Genomic DNA, 26,822 nt, shown 5'->3' on the forward strand with positions numbered 1-26,822 from the left:
CACAAATTGATAAAGTGCCACAAAGTGATGTTTAAAATTGCATTTTGAAAGTTTAATACATTACCAGAAAAAAAAAATAAATAAAACTTTATGAAAAGCCAAAAAGCCCAAAATCTCAAATTTTACTGGTGCATGAAAAGTTTTTGCCTGCAGTGTCTTGTTTTAATACAGTCTCTAAAACAAATAACTTGCACAAAATGTCTTAAAATTCTTGAGAATGATTAAAAATAGGTTGGTGAGTGGATCTGGATATATTTTGTGCAAATACAGAGCCATTAATAATGAATGCAGTCCTTAAGTGCATTCATATTACATTCAATGGCCTTTTTTAAAGTTTTTGGTCATTCTTTAATAAAAGTCTTTCACACTGACAAACATAAACGTTGTTTTTTTCCAGTCTGCTGAACACGGAGGGCAGCGTGGGGGGATTCCTCTGCGGGTTCTTGAAGGAATTCTATATGCTTCTGAATAATTTGCAAGGGCTGAGGAAATCTGGCTAAGGAAAGTCTGTTTAATAATGGATGATTTTTGTGAGTAAATCACGCTCCATTACCTGAGAGCTATGGAGCAGAGTTTAAGCCATGTCGTTTTATATGCTCCAGACACAGCAAAATAAAATAAAATAAAAATGTTGACCTCGGGATCAAATTGAGAGCATTTACATGATAAAAATACACACACACACACACACACACACACACACACACACACACACACACACACACACACACACACACACACCACACACACACATATATATATATATATATATATATATATATATATATATATATATATATAAAAATATATATAAAAATATATATATAAAAATAATTTGGGAAATATTTAAAAAATATACTATATATATATATATATATATATATACAGTTGAAGTCAGTACTATTAGCCCCCCTTTGATTTTTTTTTCTTTTTTAAATATTTCCCAAATTATTTTTTACGGAGCAATGAAATTTTGTATGTCTGATAATATTTTTTCTTCTGGAGAAAGTGTTATTTGTTTTATTTCAGCGAGAATAAAATCAGTTTTGATTTTTTTAAAAGCCATTTTAAGGACAAAATTATTAGCCCCTTTAAGCTATGTATATTTTTGAGAGAACAAGCCATCATTATACAATAACTTGCCTAATTACCTTAACCTGCCTTGTTAAACTAATTAACCTAGTTTAGCCTTTAAGTTTCACTTTAAGTTGTATAGAAGTGTCTTGAAAAATATCTAGTCAATTATTGTTTACTGTCATCATGGCAAAGATAAAATAAATCCGTTATTAGAAACAAGGTAATAAAATTATTATGTTTAGAAATGTGTTGAAAAAAAGCTTCTCTCCGTTAAACAGAAATTGGGGAAAAAAATAAACCGGAGGCATCATGATTTAAGGGGGGTAATAATTCTGACTTCAACTATATATATATACAGTGTACAGCCATTTTCAGATCTCGCCAGAGATGTTCAATATAATTTAGGTCTGGGCTCTTGCTGGGCCACTTAAGGACATTCACAGAGTTGTTGTGAAGCCACTCCATTGATATTTTGGCGGTGTACTTTGGGTCATTGTCCAGCTGGAAGATGAACCTTCACCCTAATCTGAGGTCAAGAGCCCTCTGAAGCAGGTTTTCATTCAGGATGTCTCTGTATATTGCTGCATTCATCTTTCCCTCTATCCTGACTAGTCTTCCAGTTCCTGCTGCTGAAAAACATACCCGGAGCATGATGCTGCCACCACCATGCTTCATTGTAGGGATGGTATTAGCCTGGTGAAGAGTGGTGCATGGGTTTCTCCAAACATAACGCCTGGCATTCACTCCAAAGAGTACAATTTTAGTCTCATCAGACCAGAGAATTTTGTTTCTTATCATCTGAGTCGAGAGTCCTTCAGATGCCTTTTGGCAAATTTCTGGTGGAGAGTGGCTTCCGTCTGGCCACTCTACCATACAGGCCTCATTGGTGAATTGCTGCACAAATAATTGTCCTTCTTTAAGGTTCTCCTCTCTCCATGGAAGAATACTGGAGCTCAGACAGAGTGACCATCAGGCTATTGATCACCTCTATGACTAAGAAACCTCCCCCGATTACTCAGCTTAGATGGCCGGCCAGCTCTAGGAAGAGTCCTGGTGGTTCCAAACATCCTCCACTTACAGTTGATGGAGGCCCCTGTGCTCACTGGAGTTTTCAGAGCAGCATAAATGTTTCTGTAACTTTTCCCAGCCTTGTGCCTCGAGACAATCTTGTCTCTGAGATTAATAGACAATTCCTTTGTCTTCATGCTTGGTTTGTGCTTTGACATGCACTATCAACCCTGGGACCTTAAATAGATAGGTGTATGCCTTATCAAATCAACAAAATTTACCACAGGTAAACTCCAATTAAGGTGCTGAAACATCTCAAGAATGATCAGTGGAAACAGAATGTACCTGAGCTCAATTTAAAGCTTCACGGCAAAGGTTGTAAATACTTATGCACATGTGATTGTTTTTTTTTTTTTATCATTATGGGGTATTGTGTGTAGAATTTTGAGGAAATAAATGAATTAAATCTATTGTGGAATAAGGCTGTAACATAAAAAAGGTGAAAAAATGTGAAGCACTAAGAATACTTTCTAAATTCTCTGTGTGTGTATATATATATATATATATATATATATATATATATATATATATATATATATATATATATATATATATATATATATATATATTTATATACACACACACACACACACATACATACACACATTATAAATGCTGCTCAATACTTTTCTTTCACATTTCATGAATTGTCAAAATCCAACGTCTTGAGCTCATCCATGTGGAACTGTGTAAAATATAATATGCAGTGAAAGGACAGTGTGTGTTTCTTAAGACGCAGAAGGTCATTGTTTGTTCACATCAGTCCTCCAGAAGGCAATCTGACCCACTCAAGGGAATTGACGGGGGAGAAATACATTTCATTTTATTGCCCAGAGTCACTCAGCTGATAAAACCAAATCATGAAATTGATTTAAGAGCTCAGTGACCTTTAGATAAACTTATGTTCATGAGATGGTGCAAATCTATAACATACACACACAACATGGCAAAAAAAAGTAAAATCAGATCAATAAGTTTAGCTTGGTTACTGTAAGACATATGGATTAGAAAAAAAAAGGCTTACTTATTTTCTTGCATACAACTCCTGGCAACATAAAATGTATCATTCTTAATATTATATGTAGACACATCATTTTATTCTACTTTGAAATGTTATTAAAGTAAAAAAGTAAACTATCAATTTAATTTTTATTTAGAAAACACAATCACAATTTACAGAGAAGAAAACAAATGTTTTGTGAATAAAAACTTGATGGTAGTTCTGAGAAGAAAAGAACTAAATAAAGATCTAATCATTAAACTGTTATTACATTAAAACATAAAACATTTAGAATTTTTATTTAATTTTATTAACCGTTATGTTTTAGTTATATTTATAAATAAATATAGCTGTATTTTATTTATATTATTATAACTACATTTACTTTATAGTCAATTTATATTCCCATTTATGTTTATGATTTAATTAAAATATATGTACATTTTTTAGAAACAAAATTCTTATTATCATCAATTTCTGACAAAGCAAAGTCAAATAAACCAAACAAAGAAACACTATACTTAGAAAAACCATACAATCTCATTTGGATTGGACAGCGAGATACAGCACATTTCTGTGAAAATGATGCCATGTGTTATGCAAAACGTCTCGTTTCATGCATGTCTGTCAGGACCACAGTCATGGTTAATAACAATAAAACTCACCGCCCAGCGCTTGCTTCATCACAAAATCCATGATGCACTCAGATATCTGCTCCTCTTATAGCTATAGAGAATGTTGCATTTAGTCCAGCCGTGATCCTGAATGTACCGCTCCACCACAGTGTTGAGTCCTAAACAATCATTCACACCTATTGGGAAAAAATATAAATAAAACATGATCAGCATACAATGTAAATCACAAACACTGCCAATCATTAATGTCAATACAACCTCGTCCATCACACGTGTCAGTGTTTAAGCTGAAATTCAACAATGCAACTAGGATTCTGCACAGAAAAAAAACTGCAAATATCAGCAAACACATGCACATATGTTCATCGGAGCTTCCAGACGAACCTCACACAGCGGGTGATTCACAGTTGCTTCTGGAAACTCAAGAAAGTCCAAGTAATTACTGCTAACAGGAACACACTTCCAGCAACACTGACATTAATACTAGCAAAGAGTCTTATTGCAGAATCTTTCTCTGAAGGCATGCAATTTCATTAAAAAACACACAGACATGTTTTTCAAGAGGAGATGTTTTTAATTTTTTTACTTGGCCACAACAACAAAAAAAATCTTTCAGCTTTTCAAATAAATATTAGTTTCTTTGAGACCTTGGATGCTCAAAACCTCTGAAGATTCAGAGAAACAATAAACCTGAACACTAAACGCACGATTGACAAACAAATCTAAAAACACATGACAACAGAAGAGCGTTTATCAGAAACTACTCTGGCATTATGAGGGAAAAACAACAGTACCTTTTTTGTATTTGTTTAAATAATTCTGCTTCCACTTACCAGAACACCATGTGTAGAAATGTGTCCTTGATGAACAATTTCCTAACTGAACGACATGCTGGAAAAGCTGACAAAAGATTCGCCGTGTCCTGATAAAACACCTCCATCTCTCTTTCTCTCTTCATTCATACTCCCCCACTCTCCTCCCCCTCATCTTTATTTTGTTCAATTTTAATGAACGGATTACCCCAATTACCGTATGCTGAAACTACTGTTTCAACTAAACAAAACAATTAAAATAAAAAAACATGGCCGTTGTGGTGGCGCAGTGGGTAAAATGAACGCCTCACAGCAAGAAGGTTGCTGATTCGAGCCTCAGCTAGGTCAGTTGGCATTTCTGTGTGGAGCTTGCATGTACTCCCAGTGTCCGCATGGGTTTCCTCCGGGTGCTCTGGTTTCCCCCTCAGTCTAAAGACATGAGCTATAGGTGAATTGGTAAGCTAAATTGTCTGTAGTGTACAGAATATGTTTAAATGAGAGTTTATGGATGTTTCCCAGAGATGGGTTGCAGCTGGATTGGCATCCGCTGTGTAAAACATATGCTGGAAAGTTGGCAGTTCATTTCGCTGTGGCGACCCCCAGATTAATAAAGGAACTAAGTTGAAAAGAAAATTAATAAATGAATGAATGAATGAAGTTGGCAGTCCATTCTGCTTCGGCGAGCGCAGATTAATAAAGGGACTAAGCCGAAAAGAAAATGAATGAATGAATGAATTAAATAAACATGCTGTTGAACCTGAAAACCATTTATGAGATCCTACACAAAGAACACACATGCCGTACATACATATACAATCTATTCTTGAGAAAATCTCATTTATGTTAGTTTAGCTGGAATAATAAAAGTTTTAATGCCAATATTAATAGCCTTTTTACATCTTATTATTATTATTATTTTTTACAATTAGCTAAAATACAATCCACTGTTGTCTGATGATTGCCCAATTAAGCTTATATACAACCCCTAATTAACATAGTTAAAGCTTAAAATGCACAAGATGAAAACTAGAATGTTGAAAATGAACTACTAAAATTTTATGTAGTGTTATGGCAAATGCAAAAGAAATTAGATTTTAGGTATTAGTTATTAAAAAACTACTATGTTTTAAATGTGTCAAATAATTATCTCAGTTACAAATCACTAGGGATTTTTTTTTAAAAATTACAATTCCAGGGGAAGGCTAATTTTGACTTCAACCATTTATACAAATGTAATTATTTAGGAACTGAATGAATATGGAGAACAAAACATGATGATATGGTATAATTGATTCTTTATCTTGTTTCATAATACACTATGCTACACTACACTAATTACTCATAACTCTTCTCTTTATAAAACGACCTTATTTTAGGCAGAAAATTTTTTAGGATAAATTAAATTTGCTCAAATGAAAAATACAAAATAAAAATCAAGACATTTGGACCCATCCTTATGCAGTGGCTGATCTATCTCTCTAGAGTCAAAATGAGGCTGTGAAACCCGCCTCCATGACTGATTAGCATAACACACAGTGTCCTTCAGTGACCTTGAGGTTGGCTTTGTGTGCCATTTACCCTGTCAGTTCATTCCAACTCCAGTACAACCACTTCTATTATAGTACACCGACACGGCAGTTTACTCCCAGTACTGATGTAGAGAACACTTGCCAGTGTTTTAAACACAAATGCTTCTATTAAACTGTCTTCCAAGCATGTTTTCTATTTGTGTGATAAATTGTGAGACTGAGAAAAGAAGCATTTGCTATAAATGATTTGCATTATCAGACATTGCATGGCATCTAATTATAAATCTTTTTCTGTCATCTCATATAAAACCTTATTCTCACCAGCTCAACATCCTGGTGAATGTAAATTATATGATAATCTGACATCCAAATAAGGAGATTTGCAAAAAAAAAAACAAAAAAAAAAACAAGACAAGACAGCAAAAGGATATATGTCATGGGAAACCTCACAAGTCACCATAATTTCAAGCTGAAGTGACGTTCTGATTGACTGGTGAATCTAATCCAACTCTTTGAGCTTCCAGAATGATATAATGGGATTAAAAATGAAGCCTCAAGGTTGTAGTTTTTGCCAACTGAAAGCACAAGCTAAAACTAAAAGATGAGGTTTTCATTATGAAACTCCTTTAGAGCTTCTTAAAGCACACGACAGCACAGGATAGATGTATAGTTCAATATTGAATATAAAGAAGAGGAGGAGGAGACCATAGACTTTCTAAAGCTATTATTGGATCCTTACGTAAGCTCTGCTTCAATAAAATCACTGTGGGGCATTTGATTTCCTAAACAGAAAATCACTGATGTATGGCACCAAACAATGTTGTGATAATACAACAATTAATTTGCTAACAGCACTAAATGCTGTGATAGATTTTAAAATCAGAGAAGTCTCTGGAAAACAACATAGCTGCTTAAAGCATGGATGGAGCTGGCTGAGACTTTGCCCAACCAGGCATGAAATTATTACTCCTCCTATTAAAGACTTCAGCATTTGCACAATTATGCAACATAATAGTGCATGAATAGAAACAAGGTTTTTGCACATGTACAAGAAGACTCTCTGAAGAAGTCCTTCCTGCAGCTTTAATAAGAAAAAAATATGCTTTTTATCCTATTCTGTTGTGCTTTCCTCATAAAGCAGCAATAATACGCCTAAAGCAAAAAAAAGAAAAAAAAAAAGAAAAGAAAGATAGATTGACTGGTCTCATGTGTCTTATGTGAAAACACTTCAGCTATATCACAGAAGGTTTGTGAGTTGGTTATTGTTTTATTTTTTGTTACTGGTGCCAATGTGATACTTTTAGGTTATGTCCACACTAGTATGTTTTTATTAAAAAAAACAGATATTTCTCTCTCAGTTTTGGCCTTCCATCCCCACTGAGGGTTTTTTTGTGACAACTTAAATATACTTTTAAAACCACTCTCCAATGTGGATTCATTTGTCTCAGTGTGGTCTTCAGGTTTTTGAAAACCACGTGACCAATTACGCTAAAATGGTGGACATTGTACAACAGCTGTTTTGGATGCTCATTGTTTTGACTGCAATGTTAAAAGATTAATGACTGAATGTTTACCCAGAGCTGTTGTTTTGGCCAGTGTAGTCTATTGAGGCATTCCAAATAATTGCCCAAATATTGCCCTCTGAAGAGCACTTTGGAGTGAAAACAAAAGTGACCGCCTTATTGAAGTGTCATTCCAAACCAAAGTGCTCAAAACTGGCCACTTTGAAGGTACCTTAGAAGAAAAGGATTTCATTATTTTCATATATTTAGACCTTTTTACATTTAAGAACTGAGAGTTTGGTGGTTGCTGTTGGAAGTGGTGTTAGTGAGGCCGCAGGGAAGCCCAACCTGTGGTCTGTGTGAGTCCTAATGCCCCAGTAAAGTAAAGGGGGCACTACTGTCAGTGAGCTCCGTCTTTCGGATGAGACGTTAAACCGAGCTTCTGACTCTTTGTGGTCATTAAAAACTTCCCGTAAAGAGTAGGGGTGTAACCCCGGTGTCATGGCCAATTTACCTTCATCAGCCCTTAACCATCAGGGCCTCCCAATCATCCCCTTCCACCAAATTGGCTCCATCACTGTCTGTCTCCACCTATAGCTGGTGTGCGGGGAGTGTACTGGTGCGGTTGTTGCGTGGCTGCCGTTGCATCATCCAAGTGGATGCTGCATAATGGTGGTGGTGTTGAGGCATTTTACTTTTTATAAATGGTTATGTGTTTAGGGAATTATATGCAGCATCCTTAACTTGTTCTCTTAGGTAAGGAGAGATCTTCACTTAATTATCATACTTGGAGGGAAAATGTGCTTTATGCATTATAAAACTTGAGATATCAGAATCGGTATTTTGTGTCGACCGATTACCATGACAAGGAATCAGCAATCAGTATCGGCTGCAAAAATCCTGATCGAAGTTTAAGCCTTTAAAATAATTTACAGTTTTTTTTCTTATTTATTTTTTATTTTAATGTGCAAAGGTTTACCAATTTCTATCCTAAAATGTGTAAAATGCAGGAAACCTCTATGATCATCTCCTTAAGATGATGCAAAAATGCGCTTCAAACTGAAGCTTTCTTGGACCCCTACACCTTTCATCCCTTCAAAGCTGTCACTCTAGAGGGTAAACCCTTGGAAGGGATAAGGGCATAGAAATGTGCTCTGCTGAATGTAACGCAGTGCCTATTCTCGTTCTTGTTTGCAACTAAAATACTCCTGCCTTTATTTCTGTAGAACTTTTTACAGTGTAGATTGTATCAAAATAAAGATGAAATGAATTGAATATTCTACTCCATTAACTCCACTTTACTGACATCCATTTAAAAAACAAAATAAAAAAAAAATAAAAAATCAGCGAATTTCCTTCACATGTTGCTGCAGTGTTTCAAAGAGCCAGAATGTAAATAAACACCAGAGCTCAAAGTATCTTACGTTTTAATACATGTACTGAACAAGAACAATAGAGATTTCCTTTGTTTCAGTGTGGCTGACCTTTGCAAAACAATTAAAAACAACAGTGTGGATGTGGGGTGTTGTTAGGTGAAAGCACTGTTTTCATTTTTATCCGGATTGGTGTATACAAGGCTTATAAAAGTAGCCGAGCCTAGGGTTGTGCGATTTGGGGAAAAATATTTAAATTACATTTTTTTTTACAGAAATTGCATTTTCGACTTGATATGCGATTTAAATTTTTAGTTAAGCTTCAGCTCAGTCACACTTGTATAGCCACCTGTGGTGGTTTCTTATAGGTGCTGGTTGTTGTATTTCCTCATGCTGACAACAATTCTGTGACAGCTCTTACAAATAACCTGTTTTTGTTCAGGATCTGTGACTTTGAAACCAAAATATTTTCATTTTACCGATGTGCTTTAAAAAAAAATGAATTCGTCTGTTAATGCTTTTGAAATTGAAGCAGCAGATGCCATCATCCCATTCATTGCACTTTCCTGATTGTTTGTTTTTTTCTTTATTTTTGTGGGAGTTCCACATAGTTCTGTTGCGCTATTCTGATTGGGCAGAACGAAAGTGTGCTCACTCAGTTGGCTAGTAAGAGTGTACCACACAGACGACAGTCATGCATTTGCTCTGGTGGGGGAAGTAAAATAATATATATTCATATCGCAGCCTCTTGCAATTATCTACTCGCAACATTTCAAATCGCGATTGTAATTCGATTTCAATTAAATTTTACAGCCCTAGCCGAGCCTCAATGGTGCCTGAATTGAAAATGAAATTTTTTCTAAATTGATTAATATATCATAAGTTTAAAGTAAATACAAAACAAATTAACTTTTAAACTAACACATCTCCAATAATTTAGGACTAAATAAAAGTAAAACTAACAAAGTAGTCAGTTTACTTGATTTGCTGCAAGCCTGCTGTAAATTTCGCCAATTATTTTGCAGAAATATGACCACATTTGCCTTCTCTGGCACATACAGTGAGACATTTACTAAAAACAAATAAGTACACAATAAATTGACTTGTTTAAATGTTTAATGTTGTACTGCATGGCATTAAGTAATTGATTTCTGCAATTTTGCAAATTTTAGTCTTCTAGACTAAAAAACGCTAGTTTCTTCCACAAAATCGATTTGTGTTGGAACAGCATGAAGGAATTAAGTTTTGTTGTGGCAAAAAACTCGAGAAATATGTTGTTTCAGCTCATTTTAAATAAGTAGTTTGAACCAACAGCATTTCTAAGTCTATCAAAGTGCAAATTCAGTGTAAGAGATTAATTTCAAAGCTTTAGTGATTTATAAATCAAGTGTAAAGGCAACGTTCGAGTTACAATAGATGGTTTGCTTCATCAAAATGTGCAACATGAAATTGATGACATAAACCAACTAAAGTGTTTTAAAGCAGGTCTAAGCATACTTTGTTCATAAGCAGCAAATGAAGGCCATGACCTGAGACTGCTGATCAGTTATAGAAGAGAAACTGCTGTTGACTAGCTTTGGCTGTTCATAGTTATTTCTCAAGTTTCTCTTATTAGATAACTTTATCTTTTGTATACATTGATCTTAAAAATGTGTAGAACTTTTTACAAACAGCTACAAAAAAACTTTAAATAAAGTAAATAAAAGAGTGAATGAATAGCAGACTGTCCACAAGTCACTCCAGGCATGCATCTCAGTGAAATAATGACTTCAGTGAAGATTAGTTCTCCATGATTCTGTCCACATCCTCTCTTATCTTCTTACAGATCCTTTCAAGAACAGCCATAACAGCCATTTAGGAGTGATACACACGGTCCCTGATTGCATCCATTAAGCCTATTGGAAACTACCTTCAGCCACAGCCTAATGACTCAGGTAAAAGACATCTGGGGGCAGTTCGAATCAATAGATATGGACAAGGAAAGATTCCTGACTTTCCCGAAAACCCTAGAGCTTTCAGCTCAAAGGCAGGACTGAGTGCAACTATGCGACCTTACAACACATTAAAACTCTAAAGCCTTTTTGACTGGCATTATTTGTATCCACAAAGATGCCTTTAAGGAAAAGGGAGAGAAAATAGCACCAAAACCTTGAGGAAATATCAGCCTGTTCAGTCATTCTCAGGATCTTTTCTTGTCACTTGATGGACTGCCAAACGAAAAAAAAAAAAACACAAATCAAAATGGTACCACTCCATTTGTCTGTGCTTGTTTGTTCCAGAAAGAATGTTAGTTTGTGTGTTACTTTATGTCAGTGTGACAATTTCTTTAACAATGTATGTGTTACACCACTAATATGAGCCTTAAGAACATATAGTCGCATATACTTTGAAAAGTAGTGTTGTGAAAATACTGCAAAAAAATAAAGAAAACATTTGAAGGTTCAACGCTAAGGATTTTTTCTACTGGCATTATCGGGCCAGTGGTTCAGACATTTTACTTGCCCTCCCAAAATTTTAACTGGTCTCATCAAAAAAAAAAAAGAAGTTAATAGCTATTTCAAAAGCCAAACATAACCTAACTCTATAACTAATACACACACACCCACACCCACCCACCCACACACACACACACACACACACACACACACACACACCCACACACACACACACACACACACACACACACACACACATACACACACACACACACATATAAAAACACACATATATATAAGTTATAGATATTATATATTAGCCCCCCTTTGAAATTCTTTTTTAAATATTTCCCAAATAATGTTTAACAGAGCAAGAAAATTTTCACAGTATGTCTGATAATATTTTTCTTCTGAGATTATGATGATTTTTTCTTCTTTTTTGTTTTATTTCGGCTAGAATAAAAGCAGTTTTTTATTTTCTAAACACCATTTTAAGGTCAATATTATTAGCCCCTTTAAGCTATATATTTTTTCGATAGTCTACGGAACAAACTATCATTATACAATAACTTGCCTAATTACCCTAACCTGCCTAGTTAACCTAATTGATTTGGTTAAGCTTTTAAATGTTTAAGCTGTATAAAAGTGTCTTAAAAACAACTAGTAAAATATTATGTACTGTCATTATGGCAAATATAAAATAAATTAATTATTAGAAATGACTTATTAAAACTAATATGTTCAGAAATGTTTTGAAGAAATCGTCTTTATGTTAAACAGAAATTGTGGAAAAAAATAAACAGGGGGGCTAATAATTCAGGTGGGGGGGGGGGCTAATAATTCTGACTTCAACATTTAGCCCAATTTTTCTTTTTTCCCCAATTTCTAAACATAATAGTTTTCATAACTCATTTTTCTAATAACTCATTTATTTTATAGACAGTACGTAACATTTGACTAGATATTTTCAAGACACTTTTATACAGCTTAAAGTGACATTTAAAGGCTTAACCAGGTTAATTAGGGTAGCTAGGCAGGTTAGGGTAATTTGGCAAATGATTGTATAATGATGGTTTGTTCTGTAGAAAAAAATATAGCTTAAAGTGGCTAATAAGTTAGACCTTAAAATGTTTTATAAAAAATTAAATACTACTCAGGTTGTATTTCTCTCTTCATAGCTGACACAACCATAATACACTGTGATATAGCCTGGTTTGTTAGATCGTTGGATGGTTTTGCTTTCTCAGTACAACTGATCCGCTCCAGAGTTTCAGTCGAATCGAGACTACCTCATTCAGGCAATCTTGGACCGACTGATTTGATGCAGATCCGAGCACGATTGCAGGTTTCACATTTACGATAAACGAACTGTGCTAACTCGGTAAACGAGACGTCTAGGTGTGAAAGCACCCCAATACTGTATTTGCACGCAATTGATAAACATTCATTCATTCATTTTCTTTTAAGCTTAGTCTCTTTATTAATCTGGGGTTGCCACAGCGGAATGAACCTTATCCAGCATATGTTTTATGCAGTGGATGCCTTTCCAGCCGCAACCTATCACTGGGAAAGTAATTGATAAAGTCACAGCCAAATTATCTTTCCGATCGGAACGGGCCAGTAATGATCCTGTCTACTGTGCCGAGCATCTTGCATGCTGGCCCCGGGTCATCTGGCAGTCCTTATTGTTAAGCCCTGCATTTCATTTTAGGGCTGAACAATATATTGTTTGACCATCGATATCGCAACTTGTGTATCCGCAATAGTCACATGTCGCAAGATGGTATTTATACAATGGTAACTATGCTATTTTACATTTGATTGTTCAATTTATTGTTAAAAAAGCACTGTTTATTTAACTTTTATTTTTGTTCTGTTGTTTTTATATATGCTTGTAATTTATTCTATATTATGCAGATGCACTGCATAGAAAAAAATATAGAATCACTTTAGTCGATTTGAAATTTTTCTAAAAAGAGCTATACAAATCATCTGATGAAGCAATATCCATATCACAGCAAAACACAACATCGCAATGTGGGATTTTTGTGAAGTTTATTTATAAAGAGGATCACATGCTTGTAATTGCTTGCAGCTGGCCCCACATTATTCAATTTATGATTCTCCAATCAGACGATTTCTAAGCCACTGTAAATACCCATATAACAGCCATCTTCATTTTGAAAAATCCCTCCTTCCACCCCTACTCCTCCTTAGATGGGTGGCACGATGGCCCAGTGGTTAGCACTGTTGCCTCACAGCAAGAACATCACTGGTTCTAGTCCTTACCAAGCCAACCAACGTTTCTGTGCGGAATTTACTCATTCTCCCCTTGCTCACGTGGGTTTCCCCTGGGTTCCTCGGTTTCCTCCCACCATTCAAAAACATGCAACTTAAGTTGCAAATGGAATATCTGAAATATATATCAATTTTTTTCCAGTTGTTCGGTAGAAGAGTAGTACAAGGTCACATTACAGAGAAAGTAATGGTTGAGTGGATTAGTCCCATCTAGACCAAGGATGTTTTCCTATTTTTAATTAAAAAAACCAAAGCTACAAAAAGGCCATGTACCTGAGGGTATTAAACAAGCCTGACATTTACAAAGAAATGTTTGCCCCATTAAAAAGACATAAAATACTTTTCAATATCAGGACGAAAATATTTTCCCCTTCTGTTCGAGCAAACTAATAATACTGAAAGTGCAAAAGAAAATATATGAATTAAGTTTAATTCTGATAATAAAATGACGTTTTGTTTTTTTCTTTGATTCTGACATGCGCAGCCTGAAATGAAGATGACCAATATTTTTCGGTTGAGTTGTATGTTGTTTATGCCTATGGCAAGTTGTACACTTAGACCAGTGATTTACATTTGTTCTGTGACATTTCTGCCAAGTTTGCCAAGCCACTTTGTGCTTCAATTATTACTTGATTAAAAAGCAAAAAATGCAGTAAACTTGCCAGATTATAATGTGGAAATACAAAACCAGGCACACAATCTGGCGCCTGGATGTCTGCCAGCACAAAATCTTGAAACCATATGCCTTTCGCTATAATTTTGTTTAATAGTCATAACAGAAAACTTAAAAGCACTGAATATCCAACTGTTACAGCAAACCAAATGATTTCAGCCTACGGTGTATATGCATCTAGACACTAAATAAGTAACGGATACACTTCCCGCACAGGGGGAGGATGTGGGAGGGATACAGGAAGGCAGGGCATGAAGGGTAATTAGGTTAAACTCAGAGCATCTGGTTTACAAAGCGATTCTGACAGAAATGCACCATTCAGGATTAGATTAAATATGTGGCATGGGGCCTGGCTTCAATACTATACAGGTTCATCCCAACACACAGGAGCAGGAAAGCAATCTGTTCATTCTCAGCATGTATATTAATACATCACGCATGGAATCATTTTGCCGGGTATCTGCACTTATTAGCACAACAAACACAGATCTAGTGCAGAACACTGTATCCTGCTTTTACATATGCCATGTGTCTTTAACAGCAGGTGCAGGGCTGTAATACTAGCTGAAATCCTAATAACTAGGGCTGTGACGAGACTCTTACTCCTCAACACAAGACGAGACAAGAGATTGGGTTCACAAGAACAAGATGAGATTTTTAAAATTAGTTTTTATTTAGGTGCTTTTTCAAATCAACTTGTAATGAATGTTATTTTACTTCTGTTTTAATAAAATCTATGCAGTAAATGACATGCAAACATTGCTAATTATATTGATAATTGTCTATGTGTATTAGAATTTAGTTTTTTTTTATTGTATTAATTGGTATTTTATTTCTATTTTAATGAATTTTATGCCATAAAGGGCGTGTAAACACTGCAAATACTTTGCTATAAACTCTACTGACTGCCTTCTCTGCTGTACAGTTTCAAATGAAAGAATCAAACTCCTTTACATAAATTTTACCTAAAAAACATGCAATTTTTGGTATTTAATTAAAAAAATTTTTTTTAGCTGTTTCACTTTCCCTTACCAAGAATTTTTTGATGCTCCGGTGACACTTAGAGCTACATGCAAATATGAAATAAGGACTGATAGGAGAATCACACACTGACAGAAAAAAAAGTCACCTTAAGCTAGACAGTAGCTTATAAACGTGTGTTTGGTGATGATGATCTGATGAGTCTCCAAGAGTTGTGTGCGTGCGTGCGTGCGCGTGTGTGTGTGTGTGTGCGTTTTTGTGTGCATGTGCTTAGATGTGTGTGTCTGTTGTCTTTTACTGACTCGGTAGGTGCAGAGAATACTGTCAAAGAGCTGTGTGTTTGTCTATGGCTTATCCTGTCGCAAAATGTGGCTAAAAGTCCAACACTGTGTTAATAGTTTGATTACGGTCTAAGCAATAATGCAACTGAAATAAGAATATATTGTGTAAATTAAAAACAGGCAAAAGGAAACACTGTAAAACCTAAACAGTTAAGGTAACTTGTTAAAACCGTTGGTAACTCGGAAACCGTTTGCAACAAACCCTTTAAGTCCAAAAACAAATCTTAATGAGTACTCTGAACTTAATAAATTTTTTAATTTAACTGATTGCTACAAACCATTTGAGTTAAAATATATATATATGAGTACTGGACTTGCTCCATTTCAGTTGAAGTAATGATGTATTTAATTAACCCATTACCTTCAACACTGAGTTCAAAACTCTTTTCAACTGAGTAGAATTAACTTTCAGTACATTTGAGTTAACTACACTCATTTCATTTGATGAAGTTGACTGTTGGGTTTTACAGTGAAAGTAGGGACCGCCCTCAAAGTTCACACTTTGCGTTTCAATGATCCTGTATTTTAATTGGTTTTTCCAATCATATGTTATTTCACATGCAACAAGACACAGTCATTATTTTTACACCATCAATAGTGTATTTGAAAAAAAAAACATCACTATAGGTTAATGTCAGTAAAATTTCTGAACAACAAACTCTCAAAAGTTTGTATGAATACAACTGACTTTTAAAAAGTTTTTTTCATTAAACTGTTTAAGATTTTGTAGAATATATAATTTCAGCATCAATATTGCAATGCGAGCATCCACCATAGTCATAATTAATTGTCATAATGTTGAGTTGGGATCATATGATTAGCAGCACAGTTCAGAGCATGAGATTTGTGCAGTCTCTGAAAGTTTATCAGTACACAGTAAATATCATGTATACATTAAATTTAGCACACACTAAACAAATAGCCAAACGTAGCCAATGCATGTTTTCAGTGGAATATAGAATTAAACAAGTGAAGTTTTTTTTAATATATATGTATTTATTTATTCATTTTTTAACAGTCTGTGTGTTTTTAAAAGGATTAACAAATTAAATGGGGAAAAAAACAGCCTACGATTGCTTGGGAATCACCAGCGCAGAAGAACAACTTGTATTTTAAATAATTTACAGCAATATATCAAGAGTCAGCACTGACCGACTTAAGCCAGCATATAAATATTACACCCCCCTGCTGCGTGAGAGCAGTCGAGGACACTTGGTTTCAAGAAGGGGGTCTGCAGCTACTTCCACTGACCTCCTGCTATGTAATTTGTCAAAGCTTATCATTGCGTGCTGGCTTGGGCTTACAGAAGAGGTCATGGGAAACTCCCCTACTCCAATGGAGGCCAATTAGCCCTTGTCACATTGAAGTTAGCATGTCATCTACACATTACCGTAATGCTGCTGACTGCGCTGCCTAACACCTGATTTACACATTTCATTGTGCTGTATTCAAATGGGGATTGTGCATTACAAACAGATGGGCCTGACTCTGAAAAATGAACAGTTGCGCTGAATGTGCACAACATTTTGGTGTGCAGTCTTGTGAAGATGCTAGCATAAATTTGGATGCATATTGTGAAAGATGGGACCACCTGTGCAGGGAGATTACAATTTATGTATTATAAAATATGCCTGGTATTGCTTTACATGTCAGACAGATGGTCGATTGCTGTCTAAATAGAACTTTCCTGGTCACAATATAAGCTTCCGTATGGCTTTTTAGACACCATTCAGGAATAATTGTTATGAATTTGTTGTGAACAAAAACAATAAAGCCAAAGATTTTGTTTACCTGAGGTTTAGAATGACCCAGAGTAGTAAAAATTTCAACAAAGTAATGAAAAGCCCTATTGTGGACCAAGGAAAGTGTTCAGTTTGCTTCACTACTTCTCAGAAACTCGTTTTAATATAATATTTCTATCTACCGTCACAAGCTCTCAGTCTTCCATTTCTTACATAAATATGGTTTTGACCCATACGTTGTCCATTTCAGCTAACTCACTTGGATCTGAAGAGTGTTCACTGTTTGTTTGTGTCTGCCAAGTGGCTAACCACGCAGAGGGAGTAGAAATCTGGGGAAGAGAGATAAGCTTTCAGTTGAAATACTTGCTGCAAGCATTTCATCCAAAGAGCATTTTCTTCAGACTTTTAGCCAGATTAAAGGTCTGTTCAATTATAATCAACCTCTCCAACAACATCTTTCCATAGCTTGACGCAGTAACTTATACGTCTACTTCGAAAAATTATTTAATCAGACCAGGTGCAATTTAAGCTTGATTAGTTTTTTCTGTAATTATTTCTGTCCAATGTCCAATTACGGGAATAAATGAAGTGTTATATCCAATGAAGTTAAAGGACTCTTTCTGTTTAGCAGATGGGAAACAGCAATAACCAATAAGAGACAATAGCTTCTGTTAAAAATAGAAATCTTCCAATGTATTAGCCTATAATCGGTAGAGATTGATAAAAGTAATATTGGTTAATTGTTTAAAGGAGTCATATGATGTGACTTTGGGGCGACGTGGAAGAGCAGAAGGTAGTGCTGTCGCCTCACAGCAAGGAAGTCTCTGGTTCGAGCCTTAGCTGGGTCAGCTGGCATTTCTGTGTGTTGTTTGCATGTTCTCCCCGTGTTTGCGTGGATTTTCTTCAGGTGTTTCGGTTTCCCACACAAGTCTAAAGACATGCAGTATAGGTGAATTGGGTAAGCTAAAATTGTCCGTAGTGTATGTGTGTGAATGGGAGTGTATGGGTGTTTTCCAAAGATGGGTTGCAGCTAAAACATAAGCTGGATAAGTTGGCGGTTCATTCCACTGTGGCAACCCCTGATTAATAAAGGGACTAAGCCGAATATGAATGAATGAATGATTACATTGTTACAGAGAAGCAAGTAATTTTGCTAAAAAAAAATTATACAACTGAGCCTTCCTGTGCGTGCATATATTATGTGTGTATTGCATTTTGTTGAAAAAGCAAAACTAATTCATTTGTATAATAAAACCTTACCAATCTGTTATATTATCGAGCTTGGTCTTCTGCATTTTCTGGCTCAGATTCAGCCTTTAATTGATAAGGTCGTAAAATTGGCAACACATGCTTGACTTTTTCAGCCAATCACAGTGTACTGTATGCCTGGTACTGTATACCAGAGTACACAACACTTTTTAGGATAATAATACAAATTGGTGAATATCAGGTCATCCAAAGAAACAGTATTTTTAAAACCGCACTTTTTTTTCTATGCGGTTTAGTTGTTTGTCCACTCGAAAACATAGTATGGGTGACTAAAACTGAAACTAAAGAGGAAGATTTTCTGAGACTCCAGGTACAGTGTGGTCATGTGGGCACTACAACTGGAGTTTTCTCCTCATTATGTCATCGTGTGCAATGTTTTCTCCTTTCTGATTGGCCAACACAGCTGAGTTTCTTTTACGAAAAAAAAAACAAATACGTTGTTTGTGCAAACAGCTTATTACAATCTAAAGTTGCATTTAAGTTAAATGCCCTCTAGCTAGAATAAAAATAAGGACATAGTCGTGTTGAATGTGTTGTCATAAAAGTATGTACAACCAGTGTTATCAATCCAAATGTAGGTTTGTTCAAACACAATGGTGGACATTTTTAAATATCACTTACCAACTTTTTTACGAATTTGTTTCCGGTTCCCAAACCTTAGGCCTAACAACATTGATTAAGGGGCGGCACGGTGGCTCAGTGATTAGCACTGTCACCTCACAGCAAAAAGGTCACTGGTTTGAGTCCTGGCTGGGCCAGCTGGCATTTCTGTGTGGAGTTTGCATGTTCTCCTTTAAGTAGCTTCCCTTCAGGTGCTCCAGTTTCTGCCACAGTCCAAATACATGCGCTATAGGTGAATTTGTATAAACTAAATTGGCTGTAGTGTATGTGAGTGTTTGCAAGAGTGTGTATGGGTGTTTCCCAGTACTAGGTTGCGGCTGGAAGGGCATCAGCTGCGTAAACTGGAACTGCTGGAATAGTTGACTCATTTTGCTGTGGCGACCCCTGATAAATAAGGGACTAAGCCGAAGGAAAATGAATTAACAAATGATCACTGGTTCAATCATAGCAACACCCACATTGTTAAAATGTTTACTTTAAATATACTGGAAAATTATGACTGTTGCATGACTGTAAAATAATGCACTACCAATCAAGCTACACGGATCCAAAATTTTTAGGACAGGTTGGTTTTCTAATTATAACTGAGAATAATTACTGTGAAACAACATGTTATAATGAAAAAATAATAATCTGATATTTCTTTTAAATTGTGAAACTATTTATCATTATTTTAATAGTACAAAAGGCTTAGCCACCAACCCCTTGGTATTAGTAATAGCAAATATTACTCTGAATAATTAGCTATCAGTATCGGCTGAGAAATGTAGTATTGTACATCTCTAAAAAAAGACCTCCAGTTACCAATCACTCCACACATATTGGCCATTACATAGCGTTTAGCAACTGTTATATCATAAGTCATAAGAAATTTAGAGCATTTCTATGGCGACAACATAACCACAGCCTGAAAAGGGAATATGATCATAAAGCCTTACAATGCAATTTGATGGAGGTTGGACACAGCTATAAATAATTCAGCACTTGATTTCTCCCCTGCAGCTAGACCTCTCCTGACGACTTTCAGCACCAAACACACAGCGGAGGCTTCAAAACCACCACTCCACACCTGTCACAAACAACACTTCACTGAGATGCTCCTTCCACTCATGCCGCATGACAGATGTGTCCATAAGACTGTCTTAAAGAGTCATGAATCATAACTTTATGTCTGTATGAATTTCTCCTTTGTCAGTGTTGAAGTGTCCCTATTACGTGTTTTCCGATGTCACCTGTCATGTAGTTTGTGACAACGCCGTTTAAGAAGGCAAAAGGTCTGTAAAGTTTAAAAGACTACACTGATTTTTAAAAAAAGTTATCGTCATTCAGATCTAATCTTACTACATGAGGATTGGTTTAGGATAAATAAAGGAATAAACATGCAGCCCGTCATTAAAGCTTGTATCTCTTAGTAGGTTTACATGGACACAAATAGTCTGATTTCAATATGATTAAGACAATACTCTGATTAAGAGTCTACCATAAAAACTGTGACATGTGGAGTATTACGATTTTAGGTGCATTATTGAAGTGCAGTACAGGCATGTAAACACATTAATCAAACTCATCAAACTAATCAATGTCTAACCAGCATCAAAGGACAATGTTATTTTGACGTCCATAACAATGTCCAATTACGTTGATATTTGGTCGATTTTAGGTTGAGTTGGAAAGTCACCAAAATCCAACATCAGACAGATGCCATAGTGGTAATGTACACACGAGGTCAAGGTGTAACATGATTAGACATTGATATTTGGTTGATTTTAGGTAGGCCATTGGACATTTACGTCAGCCTGATGTTGGGTTCTGACGTCAACTCGATTTTCATTTCCAAACAAAATCCAACGTCTTCATGACGTTGGGATACAACGTCAATATTACGTCATGTGGATGTCCTGTGCCTGCAGGGTACCATTATGTAGGGTTTTCATCATATTTTGTGACTCTTTTCCATACATAGATGGCTGTTTGACACTATTCTCTGCACCTCCCGATTCAGTAAAGGACTAGACACCTGCATTCCGAAATGCGGAGGTTTTTTTTCCATATGGTGTGCAATATTAAATTCTATTAAAACAACACTCTTCCAGCAGTTTATACTTTTATCCAATATCTCGTTTATCATGGGGGGCATGCATGAAATGTTCCTGAATGAAAATGAAACTGCCAAACGTCAAAGTCGACAAATTAACAATGAAACAATGGTGACGCAATGACAATAATTGAATGATGTGCTATAACGTAAAATGGGATCTTGAAAGGAAAATTCAAAAAGCAACTCATGTAAACACCTTAATCATATTATTGTTATTCAGAATAAGGCAAATAATTTGATTACTGATGTCCTTGTAAATCACTGAGTAAACAGTTTATTATTAGGAAGCCTTTGGAGCTTAAATTTAGATATGCTAATTGTGTCAATCACATCAGACAGGGCCATCTGACCAAGTAGGCTCTCAGAAAGAAGGGATTTTCGAGAAAGCAAATCTTTAAAAAAAAAAAAAAAACTATTTCAGACAATAGATTTTTAGTGGCTCAAATGCTATTTTTATTTTAAAATGTTATCAAGTAAAATGTAAAATGTAATTTTTTTAATAATCTGATGCTTTTGTTCAGTGTGTCTCACAAAAATTCACAGCCAAAATACATTCAAATCTGTTTAATGTTATCAAGAATAATCCGACATACTAGAAAGAATCAACAAAAAATGGAGAACACATTTTGCTTTTCTTTTGACAGAATGTTTATTATAAGATCTACATCTAAATAACACTACAACATGTTTTGAAGCTAAATGAAACATGGTCATATTTGCTCTAGTACTATAAATCTATTCGATGCTTCCGTTCACTCTCTTTCACTGCTTTCATCTCGTCTTTTCACTCTCTTAGAGATAGCACATAAATAATGGTCAAGGGGTAGGCTTAATTCCCATTCTTGCCTGGGGCAAAAAGTAAGAATGTGCATTTGCTATGTCCAATCAGGGGGAATTCTTTTGAAAGCTGGAGTTACTGCCTCGCATGAATAAGAACAGTGGGGCTACACGGAAGGCTATCTGAACAGTTCATAGCAGCTTTTGAGAATTTGCATCTTATGAAAACTAATAATATACTAAACTAATACAGCACTCCATTAAAGTATTACATTACTTATGTTTTATATTACATGCATAAATGTATCTGGACATTATTAGATAAACTCCTGTGAGTCTGAATTATATGTTTGTTGTGTTCGTTCATTCATTCATTCATTCATTCATTCATTCATTCATTCATTCATTCATTCATTCATTTTCTTTTTGGCTTAGTCCCTTCATTAATCAGGGGTCTTCACAGCGGAATGGACCACTGTTTAACCTAGCACATGTTTTTACACAGCGAATTCTCTTCCAGCCACAACCCAACACTGGGAAACACCCATACACACTTTTGCGAACACACACACACCACGGCCAATTTAACTTATTCAATTCACCTATAGCGCATGTCTTTGGACTGTGGGGGAAACCGGAGCACCCAGCGGAAACCCACACCAACACTGGGAGAACACGCCACACAGAAATGCCAACTGACCCAGCTGGGGTTCTAACCAGCGACCTTCTTGCCGTGAGGCGAACATGCTTGTAGAAGCCATACATTGTATATTGCCGATTGGCCTTCATTCCATGGAGGAAGAGAGCGTTGGTAGGAAGCACAGCTTTTGACTGTAACATTACTCAACTTTGACCGTAACTTAAGGTAACAGAGAGGTGTGCATTATAGATGAAGGAAAATTGATTAAGGAATTCTGTTGATTCTAAAAAAAAAGACATTTTTATTTCCATCTATTTTGCCTATATGGACTCCTGACTTTCTTGCTTTCTTGCTCTACCAACAATTAGAAAGCCGCTACAGTACTTACTGCACCACTGTGCTGCCCTGTTTGTTTTATTACAACGAAAATAATTGTGATTCTCTTTAAAAACATTTTCTACGGTGGCCGAGAGAGCTTAACATGCTGCAATTTAAGAAAACGCACGCAATAATAAAAGCCCTAGCAAATTGAGTTAAGATCTTCATCAGTATGACAGCACATGTGCTGCAAATTGTAACAACTCAAACACGTTTTTAAAAAACATGCTGCATTTTCACAAACGTAAACAATTAATAAAACATGTTGCATTTTCTCACAACGCAAACATTTTACAAAAATGCCCTGCATTTTCACATAACACAATGAAAAAGTTTCAAGGAGACCCTAAAATGTGACGGACCTGGTTATTTAGGTTATGGTTATTTAGGCCAGGGGTTCCCAAACTTTTCAGCCCGCGACCCTCAAAATGGCAATGCAAGTGATTGGCGACCCCCAATTATCCTCTGAGGTGGTTAGAAATACAGAAAACTTGCATGCAATGACGCACACACACCAATACAATAGACCCAAGTCTATTTTTTGTTTCATTTTTTTTAATGTATGTCAGTGCAGTAAAAGGGCCAGAAAGTTTAACCTGGTGTTATAAAATCAATCTGCTGCATCTGGCGCTAATGCTGTCTTAAATATAATGTAATTACCCGAGGGGTCGCAATCTAATAGAACTAGTAACTATAGTATATAGTAACTACAAACGTTTTTTTTCTGTTTTCAGTAGGTTATGTATAAAATATGTTAAATCTTATGGTTTAATAAAAATAAAATCACAAGGCGATCGCCCTTCTTTGTCCCAAGACCCCTTTGGAGGGTCCCGACCCCCAGTTTGAGAACCACTGATTTAGGCTAATAAATACTAAAGACATGGGAATCGGGATATTAAAATAAAAAAACAAAAAACTCACCTTTTCAAAGATTATATACAACTTCACTGAGTGATATAGTCATGGCACAGCGGTGTCCGTCAAGTTTTTGGGTCTCCTTGAAACATTTTCATTGTGTTCCTTTCTTTTTGTGTTGTGAGAAATACTGTGCATTTTAGTTAATTGTTTGCATTGTGAGAAAATGCAGCGTGTTTTGTTCATTTCTTTGCATTGTGAGAATTTGCACCACATGCTGTCAAACACATGAAGATATTTTTTTTAATTTGCTGGTGTTTTTTGTAATTGCAAGTGTTTTCTTAAATTGCAGCATGTTAAGCTCTCCCGACCACCTTCATTTTCACTCAGAAATCGTTTTGAGAAAACAAAATTAATAAATTCTTAAAAATAGAGGTTGCTAAAGGGAGGTTTGCAGAAATGCCACAAAACAATAATTTTGGTTCCCCAAAGAACTTTTCTAGGAACAAAGAACAATACTTTTGTAACATGAAGAACTTTTTTAAAAATCTAAAGAACAATTCTGACTGTTAAGAACCTTTAATACAATCCGTAAATATTCTCTGTGGAAACTTTAACCCCAGTTAAGATGCTCTATTTTCAAGATGCATTATCTTGTAAACGATGCTGCAATAAATCAATGTTTTCTGATTCAAATGAGCATTTTAAAGATTTTAAAAAGATTACTTTTGGAATAAAAGTTTGTCTTAACTGAATATGTGGGTTGATTAATATATCAATTTTGTTATCTGTCACTGCTGCTAATTTTTAACCATGTACTCACTTACCATAATGAAAAATTTACTAATTTTTTTTTTATTATTTAGAACAATAAGGAATTCATAATGAGAAAATGACATAATGAGCAAGTACAATCAACAGTAAGAGCATATAGGGAAAGAGCTGTGCTATATATACCAGCCTGTTACATATACTGTACTGGAGCTCAAGGCAATTGTAGTATCAGATCCTGGTTTCTCATACACCCACTGTGCATCTCTGAAACACAACCACACTACAGGAAAAGATCAACAGTAGGATCATGCATCCCATTCAGCTGTTTTTTGGCCTTACCCTCCTCCAGTATACAATGCAATCATGCAGTCAATCAGCTGACAGATTCATCAATTGCTGCACCTGCGCATTTTGCCGTCTCTCTCTCTTTCTCTGTCATCATGCACGTCGCGCGCGCTCCTCTCCCTACCGCTTACCTGAAAACACTCAAAACATCTCAAAGCTCCTGGAAACTCACATTCCACTTGCCTTTTTCTTGCAAACATGGAGCTGAAACTGGCAGATCACGCCTTACCCTGCGTGCCCAACCCTCTCCATCGCCGAGTTTGCACCATGGCAGCGTTCAGCAACATGCAGCGTTAAATGGCAATAGCGCGCCAAGTCTGATCAAACGGATGGAGAAAAGAGACAAGTACCAACCTCTGCGATGCGAGAGAGCAAGGTGGCGGTTCTGTGGTCCAGGCTGCTTTGAATTCGGCGTCTAATGTGAGTGGAGCTGCTCCGTATCGAATCGCCCCCTCCGTCCCTCCCTCCACCGCCTCCTCCCCCTCTTCTTTCCTCTGCTCACTGGAAGAAGCGCGGAAACCCCCAGAGCACGTTTAAACAAAAGGTGGTCTTATATCATAAGCAATCTTTTAAAAAACGTATTTACGTTTAAGTCAAGTTTAAAACGTCTCCGTGAACACCGAAGTTAGATTTGGAAGTTAGTCATAGCGAACGGCGTAAACTGTAGTCATAGCAACTGTACGCCGCTTCCGCACATCAGGATGAGGTAAATCAACAGTGCAGGATAAAGTATAAATATGTTAAATAAATAGCTTACTATTTCATGAATAATGTTTGGTCAAAAACACCAGATTGCTGTTTAGTGTTAAGCTAATTGCAATTTTCAGCTCAAACATTTAAAATGTGATTTATTTATTGTTTATTTTATCCAATATGTTTTTTTTTTTCTTCTGTAAATATAGGTCTATTTATTTATTTTTATTTATTTTATTTTATTTTTTTTACTTTTAATCCACAGTACATTCTGGAAAGTTTGAAGCATGAGCTTTCTGTCGTGTGTGCTGTTCACACTCAGAACGCACAAATAAATTGGAATTTTCATGTGTAAATAGATGTGTGAACATTGACTTTACTCGCTTCATTTGCGCATCAAATTTACTTCATAATAGATGCGGATTTGCGTCATGGGCAGGGCTTCTGTCTGCCCAGTGACTCTTCATTGCTAAATGGCTAACATGGATTTTATTGAGAGAGTAGCTGTGGGAAGGCTGAAAAACAGCATATATTCATTCAGCGTTGTCCACTAGATCCTTTCAGAGGTGCACCCAGCTCTGTGAGTTCATTAACTCCTCCAGAAACATGGATGAATGAGGCTTTCAGTGGTGCTTCGACTGAGCTGAGCACAAGTCGATGAATTGTTTTCCGGTGTCGGCAAGAGGATTTTCTTTCGTGACACCAACAACAGGCAGTACATTATAATCACACCCCTACAAGAGAAAGCTCTTGATTGGATAACTTGACACGACTGCTGAAGTTCAGATTTTCCAACTCGTCAAACGCGCAAAACCCTCAACTTGTGCCGCTTCCTTTGCGCAAATCTCATCATTCGTGCTACCTTATTTGCAGAAAATGTAATGGAGGATGTCTATTCACGTCTTT

General features: G+C 35.9%; 1 protein-coding gene across 1 annotated transcript in view; it reads right to left on the reverse strand.

Annotated features, from left to right (window-relative positions):
• Nucleotides 1-25,637, reverse strand: part of cplx2b (complexin 2b) — a 37,516-nt gene extending 11,879 nt beyond the window's left edge. Inside the window, exons 1-2 of the mRNA NM_001199318.1 lie at nucleotides 25,578-25,637; nucleotides 3,811-3,956 (exon numbers count right to left, since the gene is read on the reverse strand). Coding sequence (NP_001186247.1) covers nucleotides 3,811-3,841 — 31 coding nt within the window. The 5' untranslated portion in view covers nucleotides 3,842-3,956; nucleotides 25,578-25,637. The remainder of the gene's footprint in view (nucleotides 1-3,810; nucleotides 3,957-25,577) is intronic.
• Nucleotides 25,638-26,822: the final 1,185 nt, after the last annotated feature.

Source organism: Danio rerio, chromosome 14 (assembly GCF_049306965.1).
Source record: "Danio rerio strain Tuebingen ecotype United States chromosome 14, GRCz12tu, whole genome shotgun sequence".
In the NCBI taxonomy this organism is placed as follows: domain Eukaryota; kingdom Metazoa; phylum Chordata; class Actinopteri; order Cypriniformes; family Danionidae; genus Danio; species Danio rerio.